The following is a 25065-nucleotide window of genomic DNA, read 5'->3' as shown; positions in this document are numbered from 1 at the left end:
TATAGTCCTTTGATTTTATTTCCTGGGATAAAAAAGTATAGGTAGAAATGTTTTTAAATAGTCCTCTTGATTATATCCTTAAAATGATTTATCAAATGGCTTATTTCATGTCTCCTGATTATCAGGATTCATCAATGTCACTGTCAGTCTTGATTAATTGGTTGAAAATTTCAGAGGGTAGTAAGTTACTTTTCTGAACCTTTTCTCCATCCCTGAGAATCATAATCAGTACAGAAATATTTTATACTTTCATTAAAAATCTCTGGAAAGTAGTCGTGTTCGTTCATCAATAACAGGGCAAGGAGCAGTATCATAGAGGGTTAATCCATGTAAATTGGTTTCCACCCGTAAAGAAATTTTCTGGAACAGAACAGAAAAGAAAATTATATAGAGAAGTTTGCTCCTTAAAGAAAGAGTAACTTCCTCTCCAGTAAGTTCTATAAAATTTCTGTGATTAGAGATATAAATCCATCTAATGAGTAACAAGAATGAGAGTGCTATTTTCCTAAAAAAGTTATCAAGTGATCTAGAAAAACAAAGCTTTTCTCATCAGAAAGTTTCCTGTTTTTCTCAAAGAACAGTGAAACTAAAGGTTGAGGATGGTCTATGTAATGTATAGAGTGTATGAAAATTCTACAAAAGAATGTCTTCAAGTATGTTTTCATTTCCAGTTTTGAGGCTGAACCTCATTAGCAATATACTACTTCCCCAAACTCGAACAATTACACCAGGGAAGGTATCTTCTGTTTATTATTTATGGTGCCAGATTTTGAACAGTTTCCAATGAAATGTTCTCTTACTCTGCCTGAAGGAAGTTTGACTATAAATCCAAGACTGTGTTTTCTTACCTGAAAATCACGAATGTAAGTCAGAAAAAAACCAAAGAAGGAAAATGACATAGACCATTCTGCTGCAGTAGTGACCATATGAAGCACATATCCCTTGAATGACAGGAGAAAAACTTAGTTTTGTGAAATTTCATTTAATCTACAATATTTCTCAAAACAAAACAAATTCTTATAAACTAGTTTGTCTTCTGAAAATAAACACTGATTTATTTAACATAATATTAAGAATTAAAGTAGATGACAGAAATTCCTCTTAAATCACATGAGCTATCTTAGTCTCACCTAGAACAAATATAATTCCACTTAGTAAAACAAAACAGGGGAATTCCTATTCTACAACCAAAAAGTTACTACTTCCCAATGTCATAAGATTCATAAAATGCTACTAAGAAAAGTTTTTAAATGTTCAACATAAACTTAGTAAGGGCTATTTTTAGAGTATGAAATAATATACAGGTTGCAATTAGGAGACTCATTCATTCCCACAAATATGCCCTATTTAGGGCTGAAACTTATAAAACAGATTAAAATAAAATGCTGCTCAGCAGTTTGTGAAAATAGATAAACTCCTTTTATTTCTTAGTTATATATCCTTCTGCCGCAGTCCGGCTGCAGCAAATTAACCAGGGGTGACTACGAACAACTTGTGTAGATTGATACAGCAGGAGAGGGAGCCGTTTATTGTAGGATAGTAGCGGTATTTATACATTCCACACAGCTTATCTTAATTAGCATAAACTAGATACAGCAGTCAACCAATAAGGAATCTCCACACTTAATGGTTTGCTTTTGTTACTTCACAAACCACTCCCTCTGGCATTTTGCCAGGCGCCATCCAGACTTGTTTATAAACTCTAACATTTACCAGGCGCCATCCTGACTTGTTTACAGACTCTAACATTCCTCCTCTCTTTTATTCTCAGGATCAAAGATACTTTCTCCACATAAATATCTACTACATTAGAACCCAAATGTCTGTAATAAATTTCCAGAAAATGTAACAAAATAATGAAATGTGGGAGAAGACACTTTTCAGTTCAGAAAACAAGTATTTTAAAAACAGAAAAATCCCAGTTGGGTATACTGTATCCACACTTAGGGCAATTTCTGAGAAAACACATTTGCCATTATAATTCTCTACATGTCTTGAAAATATCCACATATCACAAGGATCTACAAACTATATCGTATCTAGAGAAAAATCCCAATTCATAATTGATTACTAAAGAAGTCTCATTGGTTAGTGATAAAATGAAAAATACATCAAAATCAACCCAAAGAGTCATCTTTAATATAAAACTAAGTTTTATAAGATTCAAGTTCTTACTTTGTCCTCAGGATTCCAGTGCAGTTTCTGTACTAAATCAGTGCCAAAATCCCCACTGTATAAAATTGATGAGCAAGTCAGCACTATTAAAAAATAAGTCAAGGGAAGAATCTCAGAGAAGACCTGTAATTTTAAATTAGATCCAAAACAAAAATCACTTTGAAGGTCCAATAGGATAACTCATACATTTGCTGCCAAAGTCCAAACAAGTTTCTTAAAGATTGAATGTCACGTGGCAGTAGTAAAACTCAAAATGTGCCCAGATGATCACCACAAATCAGTCCTCATAGTAGATCCCTTCTCTCTTTGCTCAGAAACTATAATTCTATCATAAACTTCTACTAGATGTCATAGGGAGGGCATCCTTCAATTCTTTAAAGTGAGTATGATCAGGCTAAACATTACCTTAATTTTTTGGCTCGGTTACTGAGTTTTATATTTACAGTCCTTTAGTTTGTTTAGGGTTAATAACCTAAGACTCCCTCCCACACACACACACAAAAGTTGCTTACATTGTGCACCAATAGTGTTCACTTAATTTTTGTTATTCAATCCTCTTCCAAGTATAGCCACACTTTACAGTGAAGGATACTGCTAAATGCACTTACTCCACACCAGATAACCAACAGCAGTCTGATCCAGAAGACTTGTTTGCCATGAATTTTGGGCTGCATTTGGTAGGAAAGGATGGTCTGAACAAACATATATAATGAGCCCATACCAAAGGTGAGCACAGCTCCACTTACATGTGCAAAAAAAAGTGTTGTTTTCTGAGGTAGATTAAAAAAAAAAAAAAAAAAAAAGTCAATAAGGGAAACTCAGAACACATTGGCAATCCAATATTCAAAAGCACAAGCCAGATATTTCAATAGGACACTCACTGAGTGGAGAAGCTCTGCAGATTCAACAACATATTATTTCCTAAAACATTTTTCTTTTAATATTTAACATGAACCTGAAGATTATAGTAAAACCAAATTACTTCATACACTACCACTGAAAATATGATAGTAATTACTGATTTGTTCTTTTACTCATTTAATGATATGTTTACATTTAATAATATGGGTACTTAATTAGAAGCCATGTACTACTTAAGTCCTCAGATACATAAGTGAACAAAACAGACACAAATCCAGCGCTTACAGAGTTTATATTCTAGTGAGGCTACACAAAAATAAATAATAAATTTTAGAAATAAGGAAATTCCACAGTATGTTACATGGTGATAAGGGTAATAGAAAGAGTAGTTCAAGAAGGATTAATATGGCCGGGAATGCTGGGGATGAGGTGGTTTGATTTAAATTCAGCTTAAATTTAAATGTATTTTAAGGGCTCAAATTAAAATACTCTCCTTTGGCCTTATACACCAGGGAATACTATAAGTTATAATTTTTCTCCTTCCTATAGTTATCTGCTCATATTTTACTTTAAAAAAATTTTAAGTTATAGATGGACACAATATCCTTATTTGTTTATTTTTTATGTGGGGCTAAGGATTAAACCCAGTGCCTCATACTTGCAAGGCAAGTGCTCTACCACTGAGGTACAGCCCCAGCCCCTTATATTTTACTTTTTAACATTATATGTACACTTTGCTTTAAAAAGACAACAGTAGCTCTCTAAAATTCTGCAATCAAAAGGTTTTCAGTTGAATCGCTGTTTTTCTAAACTGGTGTCATCTATATTTCCTTTGTTTGAAAAGATCCAATTCAGTACTTGACACAGAAGATATGTAATGACTAAGACAACAAAAGAAAAGGGATTAGAGCTTGATTCTCCTCTTTTATAATCAACTGTACTAATACACAGAGTTCAATTTTCTTAGATGAAGGTAAGAGAAGATTCCTCGTATAAAGAAATAAGAGATTATAATTTATTTGCTAGGGGCATTGGCTTCCTCTTGAGAGACAGGGGGGGCTATTTTTATATGTTTTAGGGTGTTACACATTGACAAAGTATAGCTATAGCCTGATCAATATCAGAACATAGCTCCTTAACAAAATCCCATGAATTAAAAAGCAAAGAATGGAGAGTATTTAACTTTTTAAAAAACTGAAATGGATGTACATAAAACTGATTTTAATGGTAATTTTTCTGCTTAATAATATCATTCTAGAGACTAAGTAAATATAAGGTAAGATCTTCTGTAATGACAGAAGTTGATAAACAAGAGCAGACATTAACTCAGAGAAAATTACAATAATCCAATAATCCCTAACCATACAAATGCAAATTATGTTCTACTGAATACAATTGATTACCACCTGGTGAATTATGACCAATTTTGCTAATTTTGCATCCATTTGTAAATTCATTCCCATATTCTCTAACTACAAATGTATGTTACTTGGACTGTTCTTTTGAACTAGTTTATAATATCTATAGTTTCCTTCAATAATTAATAAGTTTAATAAAATCTTTGATACCTGTACAAAAGCTATGATTTTATCCCTTTGAAAATATATCCTTAACAACTCAAAAATTCATCCTTTAATGAGATAAACACAAACAAGAATTATAGAGATAAGTATGCAAATCCTAAGACAGAAACCTTATATATTTTATAAGTGATCTAAAATCTTTACCTAAAAGCAGTTAAACAGTTAATAAAACTTAGAAACTAATTTTCCACTTACTTATTCTTAACCCTTCCCAAGTCTCTCTGGGAAGAGAGAATGCCCCATGCTGACCAAGTATAAATTAGAGTTATGCTGTCAAAAACCAAAAAAGACCAGAAATTATCTGAAATTATCTGAAATTGGGAGAAGATGTTCCCTAGAGTACCCAAGAGAGAACCAACCCTACCAACACTTTAATGTTTTAGTCTTCTGGCCCCCTCAACTTTGAAAATGAATTTCTCTTGAACTACCCAGTTTGAGCATTTTGTTATGGCAGCCCTAGGAAACTGATATATTTTTCTGCTTATTAGTCCCTTCTAAGTTTTCTGGAGTATAAATTTACTAGAGGGAAAAATGCCTCTGTGGGCACTGAGGACACTTAACCATTTGTACAAATTTGTTTTCAAAATATTTAATCTTTAAATATTCTTCAAATACTCTATTATAGCAGTTACTAGGCTTTTTTTTTTTTTTTTTTTTTTTTTTTTTTTGGTATATGGGCAGAGGTACCAGGAATTGAACTCAGGGGTATTTGACCACTGAGTCACATCCCCAGCCCCATTTATTTAGAGACTGAGTTTCTTAGTACCTCGCCATTGCTGAGGCTGGCTTTGAACTTGCGATCCTCCTGTCTCAGGCTCCCGAGCCCCTGGGATTACAGGCATGCGCCATGGCACATAGCTAGGCATCTCTTAAAATGAAAACAGCCATAGTAGTAGTAACAGCATTTTTTTTTCAACCTGCTTAGTCCTTTGGCCTCTCTCAATAAGTTCCTAAATAATTAAGCAGAGTGTATTTGTGCTAAGTACTGTTAGGTGCTAGAAATGCAGTGGTGAACAAAACCACTGCACTTAAAATTAATGAAGAAACATTATCAATCAAAAAATGTAATAAATTTAAATAAACACTGATATAAAATTAGAATGTAATAAGAGCTATGAGGACTCAGTTTTCAGAAGCTTAGAGAATACACATGAAAAAAAGAAAATTCAAAATATTCTATAGCAGGAACTGACAGAAAATTATGGTATGTACTGAGATCTTAGGCTAAAGATCTTAGCCTAAATCTTCTTAAGCTCTGGGTTGTGGCAGGCCTAATAGCATATGAAAAAAGAGTTAAATAAACCTGTCTTATTTAAGGAATCAAAAAGAGGCTGGCATTATACACACCAGAGACACTAAGAACAAGAATGATGAGACTAGATGGTTTGACAAAACCGAGATTATATTAAGACCTTTAGAGTTAATTAATTAATTAGTCAAATTATTTTTCCTCTCTTGATTCTTTTTTCATGTATTTTCTGAACCTGTAAAGATTTAAGCAAGAGTACACATTTTAAAAAGAGTGAGATAGATACACATTTCCGAAGTATCACATTGGCTCCAATATCAAGAACTTATTAAAGGCACATAAGAGTAAATATAGAGGAACCAATGGTTTGGATGAGAGATAATGAAATCTAAATTGATTAAAAAGGAGATGGTAGGGAAAGTGTTATGGTTTGGATAGTAGGTGTCCCCCAAAATCTCATGTGCGATTCAATGTAAAAATATTCAGTTGAAATGATTGGGTTATAAGGGCCTTAACCCAATCAGTGAATTAATCCCCTTGAGTGGAAACTGAAGGCAGGTAGGGTGTAACTGGAGGAGGTGGGTATTGTGGGGGTAAGGGGGTGGCGTGCCTTTTGAGGTATATTATAAAATATATACTGCTTCCTGATTATCATGTGAGCTGCTTCGCTCCACCACACTCTTCCGCCATGATATCTGCCCCTCCACAAACCTCAAGGAATGGAGCCAGCTGTCTATGGATTGAGACCTCTGGAACTGTGAGCCCCCAAATAAACTTTTCCTCCTCTACAATTGTTCTTGTTGGGCTTTGGTCACAGCAATGAAAAAGCTGACCAAAACAGAGGGAAACAGAGATGGAAACAGAAATAGATGCACAAGAAATATTTAACAGATAAAACCAGTAGGTTTTTAATCTATTTAAAATAAATACAGTGTTAAATTCTCTTTCAAGTGAAAATACAGACCAAGTTCAAATATAATTTTTGCTGTGTAAGTCAAATAGAGTTTATAACTGCAAAAGAAAAGGGGAAGGAAGAGGCAATACAGTCACCACTTTACATAAGTAGGAAAAGTTTATATTACAGAGGAAGGTGAGCTACTAGATATCTAGGTAATGCTGCAGGGTCTGCTAATGAACCGGGCCAGTAAGGAAGCCAACAGTGAAAGATGAAGAGGACATTCAACAGGTCCAAAGTTGCATGAAGAGATGCAATAAAGAGAGAAAGAGTAATCTTATATAAAATTAAAAGGCCAAGAGGAATCCAAAACAAAACAAAAAAGCAAACATATAAACTGTCTTAGTAGGTGAATGAGATCAAGGTAGAAAAGCAGCTCATGTGAGTTCTATAAGGGAATACTATTGGAATTTACTGGGTTGGGTAAATATTTAAGATTCATTTTTACCCTATGGGTGGTATGAGATCTTGCTAAATTATCAAAGGACAACTACATCAATGAATCACTAGCCATGCCCTAAAAGTTCCCCCCAAATTTGTGTATGATACTGAGAAATGAACCCAGGGCTTCATTCATGCTAGGCAAGCACTCTACCACTGAGCTATATCCCAGCCCCTTTTAAAAATTTTATTTTGAGACAGAGTGTCACTAAGTTGACCAAGCTGGTCTCGTACTTGCCATCCTCCTACCTCAGTCTCCCAAGCTGCTGGGATTACAGGTTTGTGCCACTGTGCCCAGTTCCCAAAGTAATTTTTAACACAGATCTATAAAAACTGATGAAAAAAGGCAGGACTCTATTTATGTCATAGATAGCTATTTAGCTCTCCATCAAAAATTTTATTCCCCTTCTATAGATAGTACAGAGTTGTTCAGGACATTAATGCCCAGCAAAACTACATTTTCTAGCTACCCCCTGATCCCCAACCTCCACTTCTAGCAAATGGAAATCTGTAGAATGATGTGAGTCACCACAAGGTAGCAGGGAATCGTGCCCTGACCAAACAATACTCTGAACTTTCTTCTTAACTAGGCCTGACATGTGGGATTCCATGTTGATCTCTGCAATCCAATTTTAGCAAGAGTCTGTCTAAGTCAATTTAACTAGGATCCCCCATGTTAAACATCTGCTGATCCTGATTGGGTTCCTCAAACTCCACCATCCCCCAGGTGATATCTAATCACCCTGGTCTACTTTCAGCAAGAATCCTATTAGGTGAGTTTAGTCAGAATACCTCCTTATCCCTGATATTTCTTCTCAGTAATTTTCCATCCACTGACCACCATGCTGCTTCTTCACTATAAATTCCCATTTTTCTTTGCATTTAGAGGTGAGCCCAATTTCTTCCTGCTACTGCAAAATCTCACAGCAGTTGTCCCTTCACTAGTCAAGATGGCCCTAAAGAAAGTCTGCCTTATCCATTCTTTTTAATAAGTTTTATGAATAAATTTTTTAACATAAGTTAAAATTTTTAAGAAGTAGGTGTGACTTTTGCCATCTCCTAATTTATTGTTTCAGCCAAATAGCTACAGTAAACAGAGGCCCTAGGGCATGACAAAGCCCAAAGATGGACATAGGCTAGGCTTTAAATTACTCTGGGAGAAAAGCCACGAGTCAATGGGAAAAAAAGGAAAAAAAAAAAAAAAAAAAAAAAACAACCTGTATGGGATTCATGTGTAAGACCTCTACCCTCTACTGTGATAAGCCACTGAAAATTCAGGCTTTGTTACAGCAGCTAGCATTACCTTAATGTCCACATAGACTATGCTTATAGAGCTTACTGCATGTTGAGCATCCCTAATCTAAAAACTGGAAACATGAAATGCTGCAAAAATCCAAAACTTTTAAAGACTGCAGGGAGATTAATCAAAATCTAACACATACCAAGCGTGGAGCCATTATTACTATCGATTCCTCTGAAGAGCATCAACAGACAGGAATGTGGAGAGTTTACAAATACAGTCATGCATCACATAAATGTTTCCATCAATAAGGATCACATATATATGGTTGTCCTATAAGATTAGATTACATACTGGCATCTTAGTTTGTGTAAGTACAATCTATGATGTTTGCACAACAACAAAACTGACTATCAGTATATTTCTCAGAAAGCACACTACTGTCAGGTTTCAAATGAGTGTATTTGGTGAGGCTGATTGCTACTATTAGGAATAGTAATATTAGGAATATTAGGAATTAATATTACCAATACTAGTAACGAATATTACTAATACTATTATTTATTAATAATGATAGTAATATTAGAAATTTCCCCCCAAAAAGCTAGAAAAGCTATAGATCCTTCCTTACTTCCTAATGGGCTAGGCACCTAGGAATGGGAAAGCAACCAACTGAAACATCCAACAAGTACATAAAGTAGGAAAATGATTGTGACTTATCATATGAACAACAAAACAACTGGTGTTTAAGTCTCTGATTGTATCACTTATATCAATTCTTTTTGGTCTTGAAACAATATCCAATTAAGTAGTAATAAAGAGGCTAATTAACTGTCCTGTGGATCCTTTAAAAAGTTAGAATAAAGTATATTTTTTTAATTACTGCATTTGAATTTTTTATTGTGAAAGTAGCTATTTCTAACAGGGTCAACAACATAAGGCAGTAGATTCATTTTATTAAGGCAAAGAAACAAAAACAGTATGTAACTGAATGTTTCAAGCTTCCTTTTTAAACATGTATAATTAGGTACTTCAAAAAAATACCTATGCTAGGCTAAAATACAAACCTGGAAATTTGCCACAAGAGAAAGTCCTAAACAACTCAGTATTCCAAGTACAAGGCCAGCCTTGTTTAATTTGATGATAAGGTTCTCTTCAGGACTCAGGGCATGAACTTGCTTATAACGAACATAAATGGTGGCAATGCCTGGGAAGAGAGAATCCGAAAAACAACAAAGTAATAAATAACCAGGGAATAAAGTTGCCAATGAAGAGTTCACAAAGGTCACTGCTATTCAGAAGCACAGATTTTTCCTTTTAAAGTTAATCTGAGAGAAAAAAAAAAGCTATAGATTTTAAGAACTTTTAAGGTTACATCATAGAACTACTGGTTTCTCTGTGTGTCTGAGTAAGTTGTTTGCCTTCCATTAGTCTCATGTCTATAAATATTTAGTATAAAACTTAAGAGATGTGTGATGTCTAAAAGCTCTATAAAACACAAAATATCTTCATGATTAGCATCAAAGTCAAATGTAACTTTTTCTAGAATTAGAATGAAATAAGCACAGGAAAAAATATCCAAAAGTTTATATGCTTCATTCTCATATCATTTTATTTCAAATTACTACAATTTGGCTCAATCAGATATAACATTCAGATTATATAGGAAAAAAGCCCACTTTCCATACTTACTTGTCAAGAAAGGGCCCAAATCAAACTTTCCACTGCCAAAGAATTGCCAAAAAACATAACAAAGATATGCTTTTACAGACATACTTCTGAAGAGTTCAGCTATAAATGAATTTCTATAAATTGAATAATTTTCCTTGTTTTGGACATAAGCAAACAATAAATATCACATAAATGAATTCAAATATTTAAAACAATCATAGCTAAAGAAAGTATATTTCAGTAAATCAATAAAGTTTTGGTTCATAAAACATTTCCTCAATTATAACAATAAAATAATTAAGAAATAGTAATTAGTATTAATTACTATTAATCGTGTTTAAAGAAGAAAATAGTAATTAGTATTAATTTTGATTGATAAAAGCTCTCTCATTACTTACATAAAACTGCAGCAATATTTAACATTGCCCCAAACAAGCATTTTTCTGGAGCTACTGTACCAGTGTCACTGAAAGAAAAAAAGAAAATGTGAATTTATCACATTTCATGTTTTAGTCAGCTTTCATTGCTGCAACAAAATACCTGAGATAAACAACTGAAAGGAGGAAAAATTTATTTCAACTCACAATTTCAGAGGTTAAAGTCCAGTTACTTGACTCCATTGTTTCTGGGCCTGTGGAGAGGCAGTACTTCATGGTGAGGAAACTGCTCACCTTGAAGAGGTCAGAAAGAGGAGCAGGTGGAGAGAAAGGGGCCAGGGACAAGATATAGTCCCCAAGGGCATGCCCACAGAGAAGGACCTACATCCTTCAACCAGGCCCTACCTCCTACAATTTCCATCACCTCCAAATAGTCCATTCAGCCATGAGTCCATCAAGGGACTAGTCCACTGATCATGTCAGAGCCCTCATGATCCAATTTCTTCCCAAAAGTCCCACCACTGAACACTGCTGCATAGATGATCAAGCTTTCAACACATGAGACTTTGGGTGACATTCTAGATCCAAACCATAACACTGGATATATGTGTGTATTTCTTCTACGGAATAAGTTGTAACAGGAGTTACTTCAAACCCTTTATCTTTTAAAAACCCATGAGCTCAACATATATCACTTTACAGAGAGAACATGATAATTTGTACTTCAAATATTTGCCTGCTTTAATATTTTAACAACATTTAAGATTATTTACCTTCCACATAATAGAAATTAATATAAATTGATTTTTAAAGAAGAAAAAGCTACCCTTATTATTTTAAGACTTTATTGCTGACTTACCATGAACCAAGCACATGCATCTATCTGTCTATTCAGAATACTCCCTGAATACCATAGGCCCTTACACAACTCGCCTTTTTGCACCTGTTGTTGACTTTGCCTATAATCCAATTAATACTTGCTCAATTAAAAAAGTATCAAGCTGGGCATGGTGGCACACTCTTATAATCCCAGCAACACCAGCCTTAGCAACTTAGAGAGGCCTTTAGTGAGACCCTGTCTCCAAATAAAACATATAAAAGGATACGGCTCAGTAGTAGAGCACCTCTGAGTTCAATTCCGAGTACCAAAAAAATTTTTTTTTTTTTTTATCAAGTACTTACCATTAGCCAGACATCACTTCTGAGACAGGAATATGGAGGGAAGTGAAACAAAAGGCCCTGTCCTTATGAAGCTAACATTCAAGAGCAATTTTGAGGCCTCTCCTCTCTACAGCCTTGAACTACTCACTCCTCTAGAAGAGTAACACAACATTTTGTCCAGATTTCTATCAAAATGACTTGTCATTCCACATTGCAACATATCTGTTTACATGCTTGTCCTTCAGGGTACTGTGCAATATAGACCCAAATAGAAAACACACTATTTACTAACTGTAGTATCTTGGGCACCTATCACTTTAACCAAGTGGAAAAAAAAGAGAAGTGAACTTGCAGCAATATTTGCCTTTAAGGGCAATTTACATTCAGTTCTGTCCTTTGGGGCTGTAACAACTAAACCTTTTGGATAGGACTTACAGACTAAAGTGAACTTTGCAGAACATCTATCTTAAGTATTTTGTAAATGAAAGAAATGAGCCTAGGAGAAGTAAAATCAGTGCTAGAGTTTAAATACCTTAAAATGATGGAGAAAGATTCCAGAGTAACACCAAGTTCCTTAGCAGAAAAATTTTAAAAGCAGGAGAGAAAAGGAAGTGTCTAGGGCACTAGTAGAAGATCACATGGAGTACCATCAGAGAACTGAAACTCTCAAAAAAAAACTCAGTGGCCTCCGAAATTATTTAAACTTCCTTTAAAGTGAAAGAAGACAAGTTCTCAGAAGGGAAAATAAAAATACCAAAAGGCCCTCATGAATCTTAAATATATGCCTTCTCTAGGAACTACTAAAGAATGGTCTAGTTCCTTAGGCTGGGAATATCTCTAGCACAGTGGTAGTTATCAACCAAATTATTCCTAGAATTTAGAACCTTAAATTATAAAAAAAAAAAAAAAAAAAAAAAAGTGGTGGTTTTGTAAGTATTCTCAACTGTCTACCAAATTTGCTTTTATCATTTGTTTGATACCTCACCACTATAGAAACAACAAACATACATGGTAATGCCCAGATCTTTCCTTGACATTTTAAAAAGTCAAAATGAATACTCTGTTTATCAGCCTTTAAAATTTTGCTTTTTCTGTATTAGAAAGGTTATTTTTCAGAAAATAAGTAGATGAATAAATTAAATAACTATAACAAAGTGAAAAATGCTACTTAATTCCAACAACAAAAGCAATGCATTCAGTATCTCTATGAAGAATGACATTTCCAAAGCATCATACAGAAGTTGAATAGTTATGGACCTAACTATATTCCAAGTAGAATCATTTAGATTAAAACACTGGTAGATGTTCATATTTAAAAATGATATTTTAATAATGTTCTCCTCATCTTCCCTCCCTATTTAATATTTAACTTTTACATAAAAGTTTGAATCTTACTAACTCAGAAACCATTCATAAAGATTATTATTTTTTTAATATCCTCTTTTTTTCAATATACTTATTAGTTCTTGATGGACCTTTATTTATTTATTTGTTTATATGTGGTGCTGAGACTCGAACCCAATGCCTCACACATGCTAGTCAAGCACTCTACCACTGAGCCACAACCCCAGCCCTCTCATTTCCTCTTTATGAATGCATAATTTATGAAATGCTATTATAGGGGAATTTGCCATGTCAAACTAAAAATGTTGGTATGCTATTACCTATCAGCAATCCCACTTCTAGAAATCTACCTAAATATAAATAATAGCATACATATATAAAGTTACATGTTATATAACTGTCATTATAGTGTTATTTCTAACAATCAAAAAAATCATTAACCTATGCTAAGAGCCACAGCCAAGTAATATGATACATGGCATTTTGGGTTGAAAGGTGATGCCAGCTAGCCATTGAGATGATATGATTATATGATTATGTTAAGATCTGCATTCGTATGTATATTGGACTCCTGCTGTTCACCTCAGCCTGCTAGGGACTCCTGGAGAGTTCCCATTGGTTGGGGAAGTGTGGTAGGAGGGAATTCCGGAGGAGGAACTCTCTCTTGGGTTCCGGGAGAACACCGAGTGTGTTGGACGGCAATCTTCCCGGGAGCATACGGGGCATTGGCGGCAGTTTCAAAAATAAAGTTTGTTCCTGCTTGAGTGGCTCGTGATTTTGTGCCCAGCCAGACTGCAGCAAACCTATATAATTAACCTTTTAACAAATGAAACAAAACTAAGACCCCCCCAAAAAAATATATGTTAAAAGTGAGAAGAAATAAAAGAGAGAAAGAGTTTTGCATAAATATAGATGACAAAACAAATCAAACTTAGGAAGAAAATCTATCAAACCCTCAGTCACCCCTGGGGGCAAGAATTAACTAGAAGAGTCAAGAAGGGACTTCTCTTTTTGTAATGAAAAAAATTGTTATAAACATAGCACATGTATCTAAATACCTACACCCACAATACTCACATCATTTGTAGTTTTGAAATTTCAAAAAAATTACCCAAAATTGTTGAGACTTAATGTGTCAGAATTATCTAGGAAGCATGTCATAAAGAATAAATAACACAGCCCCCAGAGTCAAACTACCCAGGTTGTGTATTCATTCCAACACTTACCAAATTGAGTGCCCTTGAGCAAATCACCTAAGCTTCCTGGACCTCTTTTCTTTTGCTATAGCTAGATCTTCAAGGTCTCCCCAAAGTTCATGTCAAAGCCTTGATACCCAGAAAGGTGCTGTTAGAAGTGATGGAACCTTAAGAGGTGGGGCCAAGCAGGAGGTCTTCTGGTTATTGGGGATATGCCCTTGAAATGAATTAAGGAACCCTGGTTCTTTCCTTTCTCTTTTACTTCTGGGCCATGAGGTGAGTGGTATTGCTTTCCCACTCACTACCACCATGATGTGGTCCCTTGTCATAGGCCCAAAGTAACAGGGCCAATGGATCATGGACTGAAACCTCTAAAAAATATGCAGCAAAAACCTATTCTCTTTATAAGTTGATTTTCTCAGTACTTATTACAGTAACAAAAGGTGACTTAACATACCTTCTTCTCTCAAATGAGGATAACCTTTCCTACCTACCTCATATGCATGTTGTAAAGATTCAATTATCTAAGACATGAAGAATGCTTAAAATGTTACCTTGAATACAGTAAACAAATGAATACATTTTTGTTATCACTACCACTTTTTCCTATTATTACTATCATTTGTTTGCCCTATTTTTGAATGTTAAGGGGAGAAGAACTCCACTGAGGTTCTGAGACAACTTCAAATGCTTACTTGTAAGATAAGGCATGAAGGGCTCGATTCATTAATCAATTTACTAACTGAATTTTATCCCATTTGCTCCACATTTCTGTATCACATAGAAAAAGCCAAATACAAGTCCCATTTTACATTTCCTTTGTTGTTGTAATACATAAAAATAAGAACTTTTAAATGTTGACATAAAATGTCAGTGTCAATGTACAATATGAAAAAGACATAAAGATATGTCTCCTATACAGGCCTAGCATGGTGGTGCATCTCTATAATCCCAGCTACTTAGGAGCCTAAAGCAAGAGGATCACAAGTTCAAGGCCAGCCTGGGCAACCTAGGAAGACCCTGTCTCAAAAAAAAAAAAAAAAAAAGACTGACCTGATGTAAGGCAAAGCAGGGTCGACATGGTGGAGTGTTACCGCAGTAATGTATGAAAATATGAAAGCAGCAGACGTCCAAATTACAAGGGCTGAGGGAAGAAAACTGAGGCCTTGCTGAAACCACCACATTTCAAACAAATCTTCTGAAGCGGAAAAACAAATTTAAAAAGATAAGTCATAAGTTTCCTTCAATCTACTTTAGCCATCTATTCCTACCACCTTGCACTTATTACCCTGAGCTGTTCCCCTCCAAAAACATCCCCCACACCATTCCAACACCTGCTCTTCTTTGCTTTTCCAGTAAATGGAACCAAGATTCACCCACTTGCCATTGCCAGAAACTTACTTTTTGTCCCATTTTCCCACATATAACCGAGTACTGCTTATTCCCCTAAATTTCTTCTCTCCACCTTTATAGCCATTACTCAACCTAAACCATTATCATATTTAGCCAGATGATTATCATTAACTTTCTGAAGGGTTCTTATGATATTTTTAAGTATCTATAGTCATTCTTCTGTATCTTTAGGAGACTGGTTTCAGGACACCTCAGAAAAATCTGCAGATGCTCAAATCCCTTATATAAAATGGCATAGTATCTGTATATAACTTATGCACATTCCCCATATACTTTAAATAATTTCTAGATTATTTATAATACCTAACACAATGTAATGCTATGTAAATAGTTGTTATACTATATTATTTAGGGAATAATGACAAGAAAAAAAGTTTGCTGATGTTCAAACTTCATCTGTTTCTTGGCAAAACGTTCTTAAAATCTTTGGAATTTATCTTTTATGTACTAATGAGATAACTAGGGTTGGCACCTCTAGGTAGCTTCAAGATGGATGCTTATCACAGGAAAGATCACAGTGTGCTTAAAGTGCTGGGATTTGCTGGGTGCGGTAAGCACATGGGTAACCTGGGTAACCATCCTTCAATGGTGACCCCAAGCTCTAACAAATTATCTTTTCTTCTTAATATGGACCATAAGGTCCTTGCATCAAAAGGCTGAAACAGGAGGATGGCAAATTCAAGTCCAGCCTCAGCTACTCAGTGAGGCCTTAAGTAACTTACTGAGGAAAGAAAGAAAAGAAAGAAAGAAAGAAAAAAGGAAGGAAAGAAGGAAGAAAAGAAGGAAGAAAAGAAAAAAGAAAGGAAAGAAGGGAGAAAGAAAGAATAAAAGAAAGGCTGGAGATATAGCTTAGTGGTAAATTGTCCCTGGGTTAAAATCCCCAGTAACCACCCTTCCCAAAAAGAGTCAGGATTTTAAGCTGCACCCCACCCCACCTCCCAGAAGGAGAGAGGGGCTGAAGGTTAAGCTGATAACCAATGGCCAATATTTTAATCAATTATGCATATATAATGAAACTTCCATAAAAACAAAAGAACTGGGTTTGGAGAGCTTCTAGATGGATGAACATGTAGATGGAGGTTCCTGGAGGGTAGTGAGCTCAGGGAGGTCATGTAGCTCCTTGGCACTCCCCACATGCCTTACCATATGTATACCTTTAGCTATGTCCTTTGTAGTATCTTTTAACATAAACTGAGTCACTCTAGAAAATTATTTGAACCCAAAGAGGGGATTCTGGGAATCCCCATTTATAAGCTGGTCAGTGAGAAGCACAAATAAAACAACTTGGGTCTTAAGATTGGCACTGGAAATAGGGGCAGTCTTATAGGACTGAGCCCTCAACCTGTAGGACCTGATACTATCTTCAGGTGGATATTGTCGAATAATTGAGTCAGAGGGCATTCAGATAGTTTCTTCGCAGAATTGATTGGCTGTTATGGGAAGAAATTCCCTCACACTTCTTGGTGACCAGAAAAGTATTCTGTGTTTTCTACATTACTCAATCCTCCTCTGTCTTCAGCACAATCAATCTAGCTGCCACCTTAAACCAGAATAATCCCCCTAATTCTAAAATAGCAATCTGACCATCTTACTCTCCTACAACGAATCCTTCAATGGTTACCCCAAGCTCTAACAAATTATCTTTTCTTCTTAATGTGGTCCACACAGTCCTTGCATCATCTGACCTCTACTTAAAGGTCCTTGTATCATCTGATCTCTATTTATTTTCTATATTCACCTCTAGCTACTCTTTGTTCATAATTTCTGGCTCATCTTTATTATTCCCTATAGAAGGTCTTAGTGTTTACTATGTGTTAGTAATGTTTCTAAGCACCTCAAATACATATCTTATTTAATCCTCTCAATAAAATTAGAGCGGTTAAGAGAACTACCTGAACCTATAGGGTGGGAATATAAGAGATAGGACTCAAACTCTCATAGTTTCTTATCGATCTTCTAATGTGTCAATGCCAGGTACATTATGCATATTCCAGGCCTTCATGCATATTGTTGTGTATATGACTCAACCACAATGTAAATGCCTCTGCCAAATTACCTATCCAGTTAATGTCACAAATTTTTCAGGTCCCAATCCTTCTGGCTCCAGCTGAATGTGTCTGCTGTTCCCAAAAGCACCCTGTCCTTCCCCAATCAGGACACCCTTCACACTTAACAGTCACTTGTTTGTTTTATCTTCCTCACTAAACTTTAAGTTCTATGAGGGCAGGAAACTGTTTTTTTTTTTTTTTTCACCATTATATTTCCAATTTCTCCATAAAGGAGAAAAAAAGGACCTAAACACATCTATGGCACACATCACTCTCTCCATTAAATTCTAGACTAAGGATGTTATGTAAAAATGAGTTAATAACATGAATTAGAAAACATAACAACTTCATATATTTAATTTATTTAAATTTTAAATACATAGAAATACTTTTAAATTATAAGAAATTGCTCCTATGTATGTGAGAATTATCTGGAGGACCTAAAAAAGTTTTGTTGTATTTCCCATGAACTTTGTATATATTCTTCCACCCGATTCTGAATAATCCTCCACTGTGCTCAGCTTCCTCATTTCAGCCTGACTTCCCAAATAATGAAATCTCAGTCATTTTGACTTGCACATGTCATTGACTCTGATCATCTGACTTGCTACCAAATAGGAACATTTACAACTTGCTAAGTAAGTTTCTTTATGGCTAAAATCATCATTATAAGCTTGATTTGAGTAAACTGCTGCCTAAATTATCATAATCTCTTCTGTTTTGTTCCTTTTTCTTGTCTGTCCTTAAAAGGACAGACAAGCTATCCCATCACTTCTTTCCTTCATCAATTTAATCTTAGCAAATCTTTGCCAAGAACCCATAGGTGCTTTCTCCAGCATAGGTTTCTGGGACACTAATTCTCAATTTCTGCAAAATTTGAGTCACTGCTAACATCTGTTATATAAATGCTAAAATAGCATTTAAATAAAATAGTTTCTGTTTCTGATAATTCCCATCTAAAGTCCTTAGAAATTTAGGAACTATCATGTGAATGGTGCCTGCTTGAGTTATGCACTTGGGAAGTCACAGGGATAACTACCTTGGTAGGAAGCAGAGGGAGCCTACCACTTGCCCCCAGTTGTGCTTTATCTACTATCAAATACACCCAATGGAGTCACGCTGCTAGTATGCCATTTCAACTTCAGCTCTCAGTTTGACAACTAAGGATAATGTGATTTATTCAGCACTTGGACATTTTGGTAAAAGGAATTTTCCAAAAATTTAGTCTACCACACTGGTAGAAATAAAACTTCCTCCATGCTTTATTGTTTTTACATGTTTACATCTTTTCTTCAAAACAGAGCTCAAATACTGTCTTCCACATACAACCTTCCCTAATCCCTCTTAAGCACCCTCTTCTGAGAGCACTTGATTTGCACATCTCCTACAACTCTTTTTCTATAGTATGAACATTTTAGGAGGGTGCCTTAAGTGAATAAAATCCTTGAAGTGGGACTTTACTTATCCACCTAAGCATGGCAGAAGGCTTTGCCCACAGTAATCACTGAATATTTGTTGAATAAACAAATACCCCAAACCAAATCATCTTAATTCTAAAAAGTGTTCATGGTTTTTATACTTTAGTAAGCAGCATTACCATTTTTTCCAGGTTATCCAGATTTTAGGATTTCTGAGTAACCATTCTCCAAAGCCCTCATATACTGTCCTTTAGTGATAGCAATTCTATCTCCATAAATCATTTACAAAAATCCTTCTTCATTGTGCACACTGTACCCACTTGATTCATATTTTCAATTCTTTTGACCTAATTACTTTTCTTCCCTTCCATCCATTCTATTTGTATTGCCAGATTTACATTCCTAAAGCCAGGCAATGTGGCATGCCTATAATCCCAGCAGCTCAGGAGGCTGAGGCAGGAGGATTTTTAGTTCAAAGCTAGTCTTGGCAACTTAGGGAGACCCTGTCTCAAAAAAAAAAAAATTATTTAAAAGAAATAATAATAAAGGGCTGGGGACGTGGCAATCCCCTGTGCCATTTTTTTTTTTTTAAGAGAGAGAGAGAGAAGAGAGAGAGAGAGAGAGAGAATTTTTTAATATTTATTTTTCAGTTCTCGGTGGACACAACATCTTTATTTTATTTTTATGTGGTGCTGAGGATCAAACCCAGCACCCTGCGCATGCCAGGCGAGTGTGTTATCATTTAAGCCATATCCCCAGCCCAGCCATTTTTTTTAATTGTAAAGTATTCTACTGCTCAAAAAATTTTTTTAACAAAATTGTGTGAATTTAGGCAATCTTTACAACTTCTCTGAATCAATTTCTCCTTTGAAAAATGGGAATATTATCAGCACAAACTATACTGTTCATATAGTAGCCAATAGTACCTATAGCTAATTAAAAGTTCACTTATTAAGTAAATTAAAATTAAAATTTCAATTCCTCTATTACCCTAGCTACATCTCAGATACTCAAAGCTAAATGTGTGTAGTGGGTTGCCAACAGGACAGCAAAAATACTGAACCTTTCCTTAACATGGAAAAATCCCACTGGGCTGTGCTGGATACTTATTAGCATAAGGAAAGAACCTAACACGCTGATAATGCACAATAAATAGTATCTTTAGCTAGGTATGGTGGCATATGCCTATAATCCCAGTGACTCAGGAAACTGAGATAGGAGGATCCCAAGTTCAAGGTCGGCCTAAAACTTGGCAAGACCCTGTCTCAAAATAAAAAATAAAAAGGATTAGAGATGTATCTCAGTGGTAAAGTACCCCTGGGTTCAATCCCCAGTGCCAATAAATAAATAAATAGTAGCTTTTAGTTTTATTTGTTAAATAGCCTCAATAAATAGTTGTTTCATTGAGATTTAATCAAGAACTACATGAAATAATATGTAAGTAGTCAATAAATATTTGTTCCTTTTTTAGATCTGAAAGATAAATTACCTGTTTTATAAGTTCACAAAATTGTAGTCTTCAGAACTGCCCAAACTTGCACCTTTTGTAAATCCTGAATTCTATATCAAAAGAAAATATGAAATTACTGTTTTGATCTATATAATTTAAAACAGTACAATTTTAGGCCAACATACCCATAACTGTTTGTGGAAAAACATTAGGCTATAATATTAATAGGTCATTTTTCTTTAAAGAGTTGATACTTAAATTTTTTAAAATAATGGTGGTGAAATATATGAAATTAAATAATGTTTTAAATCCAGGATATCAACTTTTGTAACCCTTGTTATACCAGACATCTTTTCTCTGGCCTCAAAAAGGATAAAAGAAAAACATAAAGGATTCCTCCTAGAGAAAGAAAGATAAAGATTCAGGAAGAATGATACTTTATTATTAAGCAAAATAAAACATTAACTAGTCCCTGAAATGCAATCTAAAAAACACAGTTGTTAGATCAGATTTATCTGAGTGTAAATAATATCATTACCACTTTCCAGCAATATGACTTCAGGCAAGTTACCTAACTTCTGAGTTACAGTATTATTATTTGTAAAACAGCCAAACCCTCAAAGCATTATTCCTTACAGTAGAACAGAGCAAGCATAAGATAGTAGGGTTCATTTGTTAATTCAGTAGAATCTTGTACATGATTAAATGAATCATCTTGTATTCCGACCTCCTTAGGTCATGAAGGCTCTCCTGGTCTAAGCTAATAATTTAGAGGACAGGCAGAGATTGAAATGGTTTACCACTCTGCCAATGAAAAGTGAAAATTTTAAGCACATAGACTAGGTGCGAAAGTGTACTAATTGTTTCCGTATTTTCGCCTTGGAAAGCTGAAAGCATGACAGAGTAATTCCCAGCTAAGCAAAATTAGGATTTTAATGGTTAATGAGTCAAGAAACCTTTAAAAAAAATACTTGAAAATATGCAGTAATAATTTTACCTAGCCAGTGGTTAACAGAATGTTCTTGACTCTCTCATCTATCTGCTTTCTCTGAAGCTCCACCTAACAGAACTCCAGTTAGAATATTTGTCAAATATTTAAGTCACTGGTAATAAGATGAAAATTTTATGCAGTCTCATCTAAATAGTGACAGAAAATCTTGAGCTTCTTTCAGAGATACACAGAACCATTAAGCCAAAAGCAAAGCATAACAGAAAATGGTTATTCTAAACTCTAACGTGTCCCCCTGACAAATGTAATATTTTTCCAATGGTCAAATCCTAAAGAGTCTAGCAGATTAAGTGACATCTTTATAAATTACATGGAAAAAAATGAGAATCTGATACTCAAACACAAAGAGTTGCATCGGGGTACCGATTTACAAATTAAAATATGGAAGAACTGAAAAAACTATTCTTTTAGGCTGTGGTTTTTATTTTTCAAATGCATCCTATTGTAAATCAGAAGTGATACCAGGACACCCGGGACAAGCAACTTCCTTTCGGTTTTGAGACCACTCCCTGCAATACAATTGTGAATAGTAGATGGAGCTTCACGTAAACACAAGGTCACCAAGGAGTTCAATTCCAAACTTCCTTCCTGGCCCTCACCACCAAGGTATCTGAGCCCAGAAGTGACCACAGGAACACTTACTCAAATCTAGTAATCTAGTTTTTGTGGGACTGGAGGGAAGGTTATCCGTAGCCGCAGAAAATACTTGGACCCACTGCCTTTTTCCTCAAGAGTGCAGCATTCCGCGCTGCCTGGGGTCAGGGAAAGAAGCGGAAGACAAAGCTTAGCACTTAGCACGACTCGGGGTACGCAGGGAGTCAGGGGTGGGGGCAAGTGGGGTGCGGAGACCCGCGCCCAGCTTGCACTCGCCAGCTTCCCTCTGGTCCCCCGGAGCTGGCCTAGGACTCCCGTCACCAGCAGCCCCTCTCCGGCGCCTGGCACAGTTTAGCCCCAGGAGGGAGAGGGTGCCAGCTGGGGTACGCGCACCCTGCCACCGGGGGGTGATGGGTGAACTGCGACCCCACCCCCTGACGCACCCTCTAGAGTGAGCGGCGGGACTCGAGGCGCTTGGATCAGTCCTCCTGCGCCACCGACCCCACCTTCGGCCTATCTTACCTGGCTGGCCCAGCCAGCGCCGCCCGCAGGCTCCGAACCCTGCCAGCCACACCGAGTCCGGGCGGGGCCCCGAGGCGCGCTCCCGAGGAGCCAGGCCAGCTCCGGGCGCGCCGCCGCTCCTCCCGACCCTTTCTACCTTTACGGCAATCGCGAAAGTGTCGTGAAAGTGCTGCCGCCGATCACTCATCCAGTCGGCAGGAGTCGAAGTTGTTATTTCTAGGGGTGTGCGTGTTGAGGTCGGGGTAAGACTGCGGGGATCGGTCTTGGGGAAGCGGCTGGGAAGTGGAGGACGTGGTGGGAGGCGTTTCTCCCAGGCAGAGTGAAGAGAGGACTGGATGCTTAGGGGTGGGCATTACGGTATAATGCGGATGGACTCGCTGAGGCAGACGCCGTCCTTCTTCCTCTAACAGGGTGGCCTCGCGCGCGGGGTTGTGGGGAGGACGAGGGGCGACTCCTGGCCCCTTCGCGGACTCTGGAGGCTGAGGTGGCGGGGTCCGGGGGTGGAAGCCCCGGAGCTGTGAGGAAGCCGAGGGTTGTGGGAGCGAGAAGCGCCTGCCTGGCCAGCCCTGGGCAGGTCGAGGGCTGGGGCGCTGCCCGCGCGGAACCGACCTTGCCTGTCAGGTCCACACCCTCCTGCCCCGGTGCTGCCGAGTCCACGAACCGTGTGGCGTCCTGCGCCGGGCTTGCCTTCCTTTTGGAATGCGGTGGTGGTGTTTCGTGGCTGGGCCTCGCTTCTTGGTCAGCAACTTTTCTAGAAATTTCAACCGGTATTGACGAGCTCTCTGAGGTTGCCAGCTAGGGTTTAATTTCAGCAATATTCTTGGAAGGAGAATGGACTGAAGGATCGCTGGTGTTGGCCAGTGTTCCCAGGAATGCTGAGATGAATGAGATCTTTACATTTATCCTTATTTGTGTTCTCGAATTCCGTGCCTGGCATTTTTGTGTCGTCTGTGTGTGTGTGCGTGTGTGTCATTTTGCATCATTGGTGTTGAATGTGTGATTTTGCTTGAAATCTTTTAGTTAAGCGAATCTCTACTACAGTAGACAGATGTATAGATGCTTTTGAACAAATATTAATGTTTTATCTGAACGTAGTTCCTGCTGTCGAACTTGTAGAAATGAGTTCGAATACTTTTGTACTTGACTGGCTCAAAAAACAACATAGATTGGGATGAGGGTGTTTATAATATTACCAATTTAGAACAATTGGCTTTTGCATAAAATTCCAGGGATTGAAGTTCTGAAAGGATTTTGCTACGTATTTGTACTATGCTGAGAAAAGTACTTAAAAGCTTCTTGTACAACTTGTCTTTACGACTCTTCTCTGCCTCTCCTATTAGGACAGTTACATTTTATTGCATAGCAATTTCTTTTCTAGGGTGCATATTTTCTTTTTTAAAATATTCTATGAAATGCAAGACTTTTGCTCCCCGCCCTCCCCCAGAAAGTTACTTCCTTTCTTAAAGAATGCAAGATTGCACTTAAGCAAAACACTAGATTCAAGTTGTTTTACACGTAGTATTTTTGCTTCCAAGTCTGCTGAAAAGGCTTTTGTTTCTGTAAACTTGCTGTATGCATCATTTGTTAAGTAATGCTGAATTTAATCCTTTTTTTCCTATTAGTTTTCTTTTTCTTTCTTCCTTTCTCCTTTCTTATTCTTTGTAATATGCCTCCTTTCCTGGTAGTGCCAGCTATTAGTATTTTCCTTTGGTAATACCATAAGGTGGGAAGGAGTTACATATCACAAATTCCCTGTGAAAGGATTGTAAACATAATGCTGAATCAATGCAGATCAAAACTTGGCACCCTTAGATGTGGGGGGAGGAATGAAAATTCTGGAATTTCACATAACAGGTTGGATATTGTGTAAGTTTACCTTGTCCTCTGCTCAGCAGTTGAAGTTTTTTGGTTTTTATCTTTTGTCTTTTTTTTTAATGTGATAGTCAGATGTACCCCATGCTAAAGTCACAACAGAAATATGGTAGGCAAATGTCATTATCCTCAGCCACTATAAACACAAATGTTTTACATGATAGACTTTTTAAGGCCCACAATTGTGTGTAATTTTAGTAAGTGTATTCATTAAATATCTCTGATTATAATCTTGTACTTTTGTTGGACTTTCACATAAATATTCATGTATGTACAAAGAAAATGCTTTGTCAGACCATATGTCTTCTCCTTTGGACTCCCCAAACAATTTGTTGGCATTGTGTTATAATTTATCCATTTATAAGACTACAACCCCCCCGCCACCACCACCTTTTGAGCTTCTTGAGAATATGGAATATTTCAATCTTTCTATTTCCCTAATATCTAGAACAACTAAGTGCTCATTAAATACTAGATGTGTCCATA

General features: G+C 36.5%; 2 protein-coding genes across 9 annotated transcripts in view; one reads left to right on the top strand and one right to left on the bottom strand.

Annotated features, from left to right (window-relative positions):
* Positions 1 to 22845, bottom strand: Dram2 (DNA damage regulated autophagy modulator 2). 6 transcript variants are annotated; one of them, XM_076863064.2, is made up of 10 exons: positions 22708 to 22845; positions 22234 to 22343; positions 20622 to 20692; positions 15307 to 15451; positions 10574 to 10641; positions 9572 to 9711; positions 2784 to 2945; positions 2176 to 2298; positions 849 to 941; positions 1 to 360 (listed from the first exon to the last, which is right to left on the bottom strand). In XM_076863064.2, the coding sequence occupies exons 4-10, from the start codon at positions 15435 to 15437 to the stop codon at positions 253 to 255; spliced, it is 825 nt and encodes a 274-aa protein (XP_076719179.1). In that variant the 5' UTR covers positions 15438 to 15451; positions 20622 to 20692; positions 22234 to 22343; positions 22708 to 22845; the 3' UTR covers positions 1 to 252. The 6 variants fall into 6 exon arrangements, with proteins under 6 accessions (XP_076719179.1, XP_076719178.1, XP_076719180.1 ...); XM_076863063.2 differs by lacking the exon at positions 22234 to 22343; XM_076863065.2 differs by lacking the exon at positions 22234 to 22343 and having other exon boundaries at positions 15307 to 15448.
* A 3-nt stretch (positions 22846 to 22848) lies between these two features.
* Positions 22849 to 25065, top strand: part of Cept1 (choline/ethanolamine phosphotransferase 1) — a 36769-nt gene continuing 34552 nt past the window's right edge. For all 3 annotated transcript variants that reach the window (XM_076863062.1, XM_076863060.1, XM_076863061.1), the window contains exon 1: positions 22849 to 22949. The gene's annotated coding sequence lies outside the window, so the exon portion shown is untranslated. The remainder of the gene's footprint in view (positions 22950 to 25065) is intronic.

Source organism: Callospermophilus lateralis, chromosome 7 (assembly GCF_048772815.1).
Source record: "Callospermophilus lateralis isolate mCalLat2 chromosome 7, mCalLat2.hap1, whole genome shotgun sequence".
Lineage (NCBI taxonomy): Eukaryota > Metazoa > Chordata > Mammalia > Rodentia > Sciuridae > Callospermophilus > Callospermophilus lateralis.
This window is presented reverse-complemented; position numbering and strand designations above follow the sequence as displayed.

Bases quoted from the DNA above. Each gene is read 5' to 3' on its own strand.
- Dram2 (XM_076863064.2), bottom strand. From the start codon at position 15,437: ATGTGGTGGTTTCAGCAAGGCCTCAGTTTTCTTCCCTCAGCCCTTGTA. The intron at 9,712-10,573 runs GTAAGTAATGAG...CTCTCTTCCCAG, and splicing joins AAATATTGCTGCAGTTTTAT to GCATTGCCACCATTTATGTT. The intron at 361-848 runs GTAAGAAAACAC...GTTCTGTTCCAG, and splicing joins CTTACATTCGTGATTTTCAG to AAAATTTCTTTACGGGTGGA.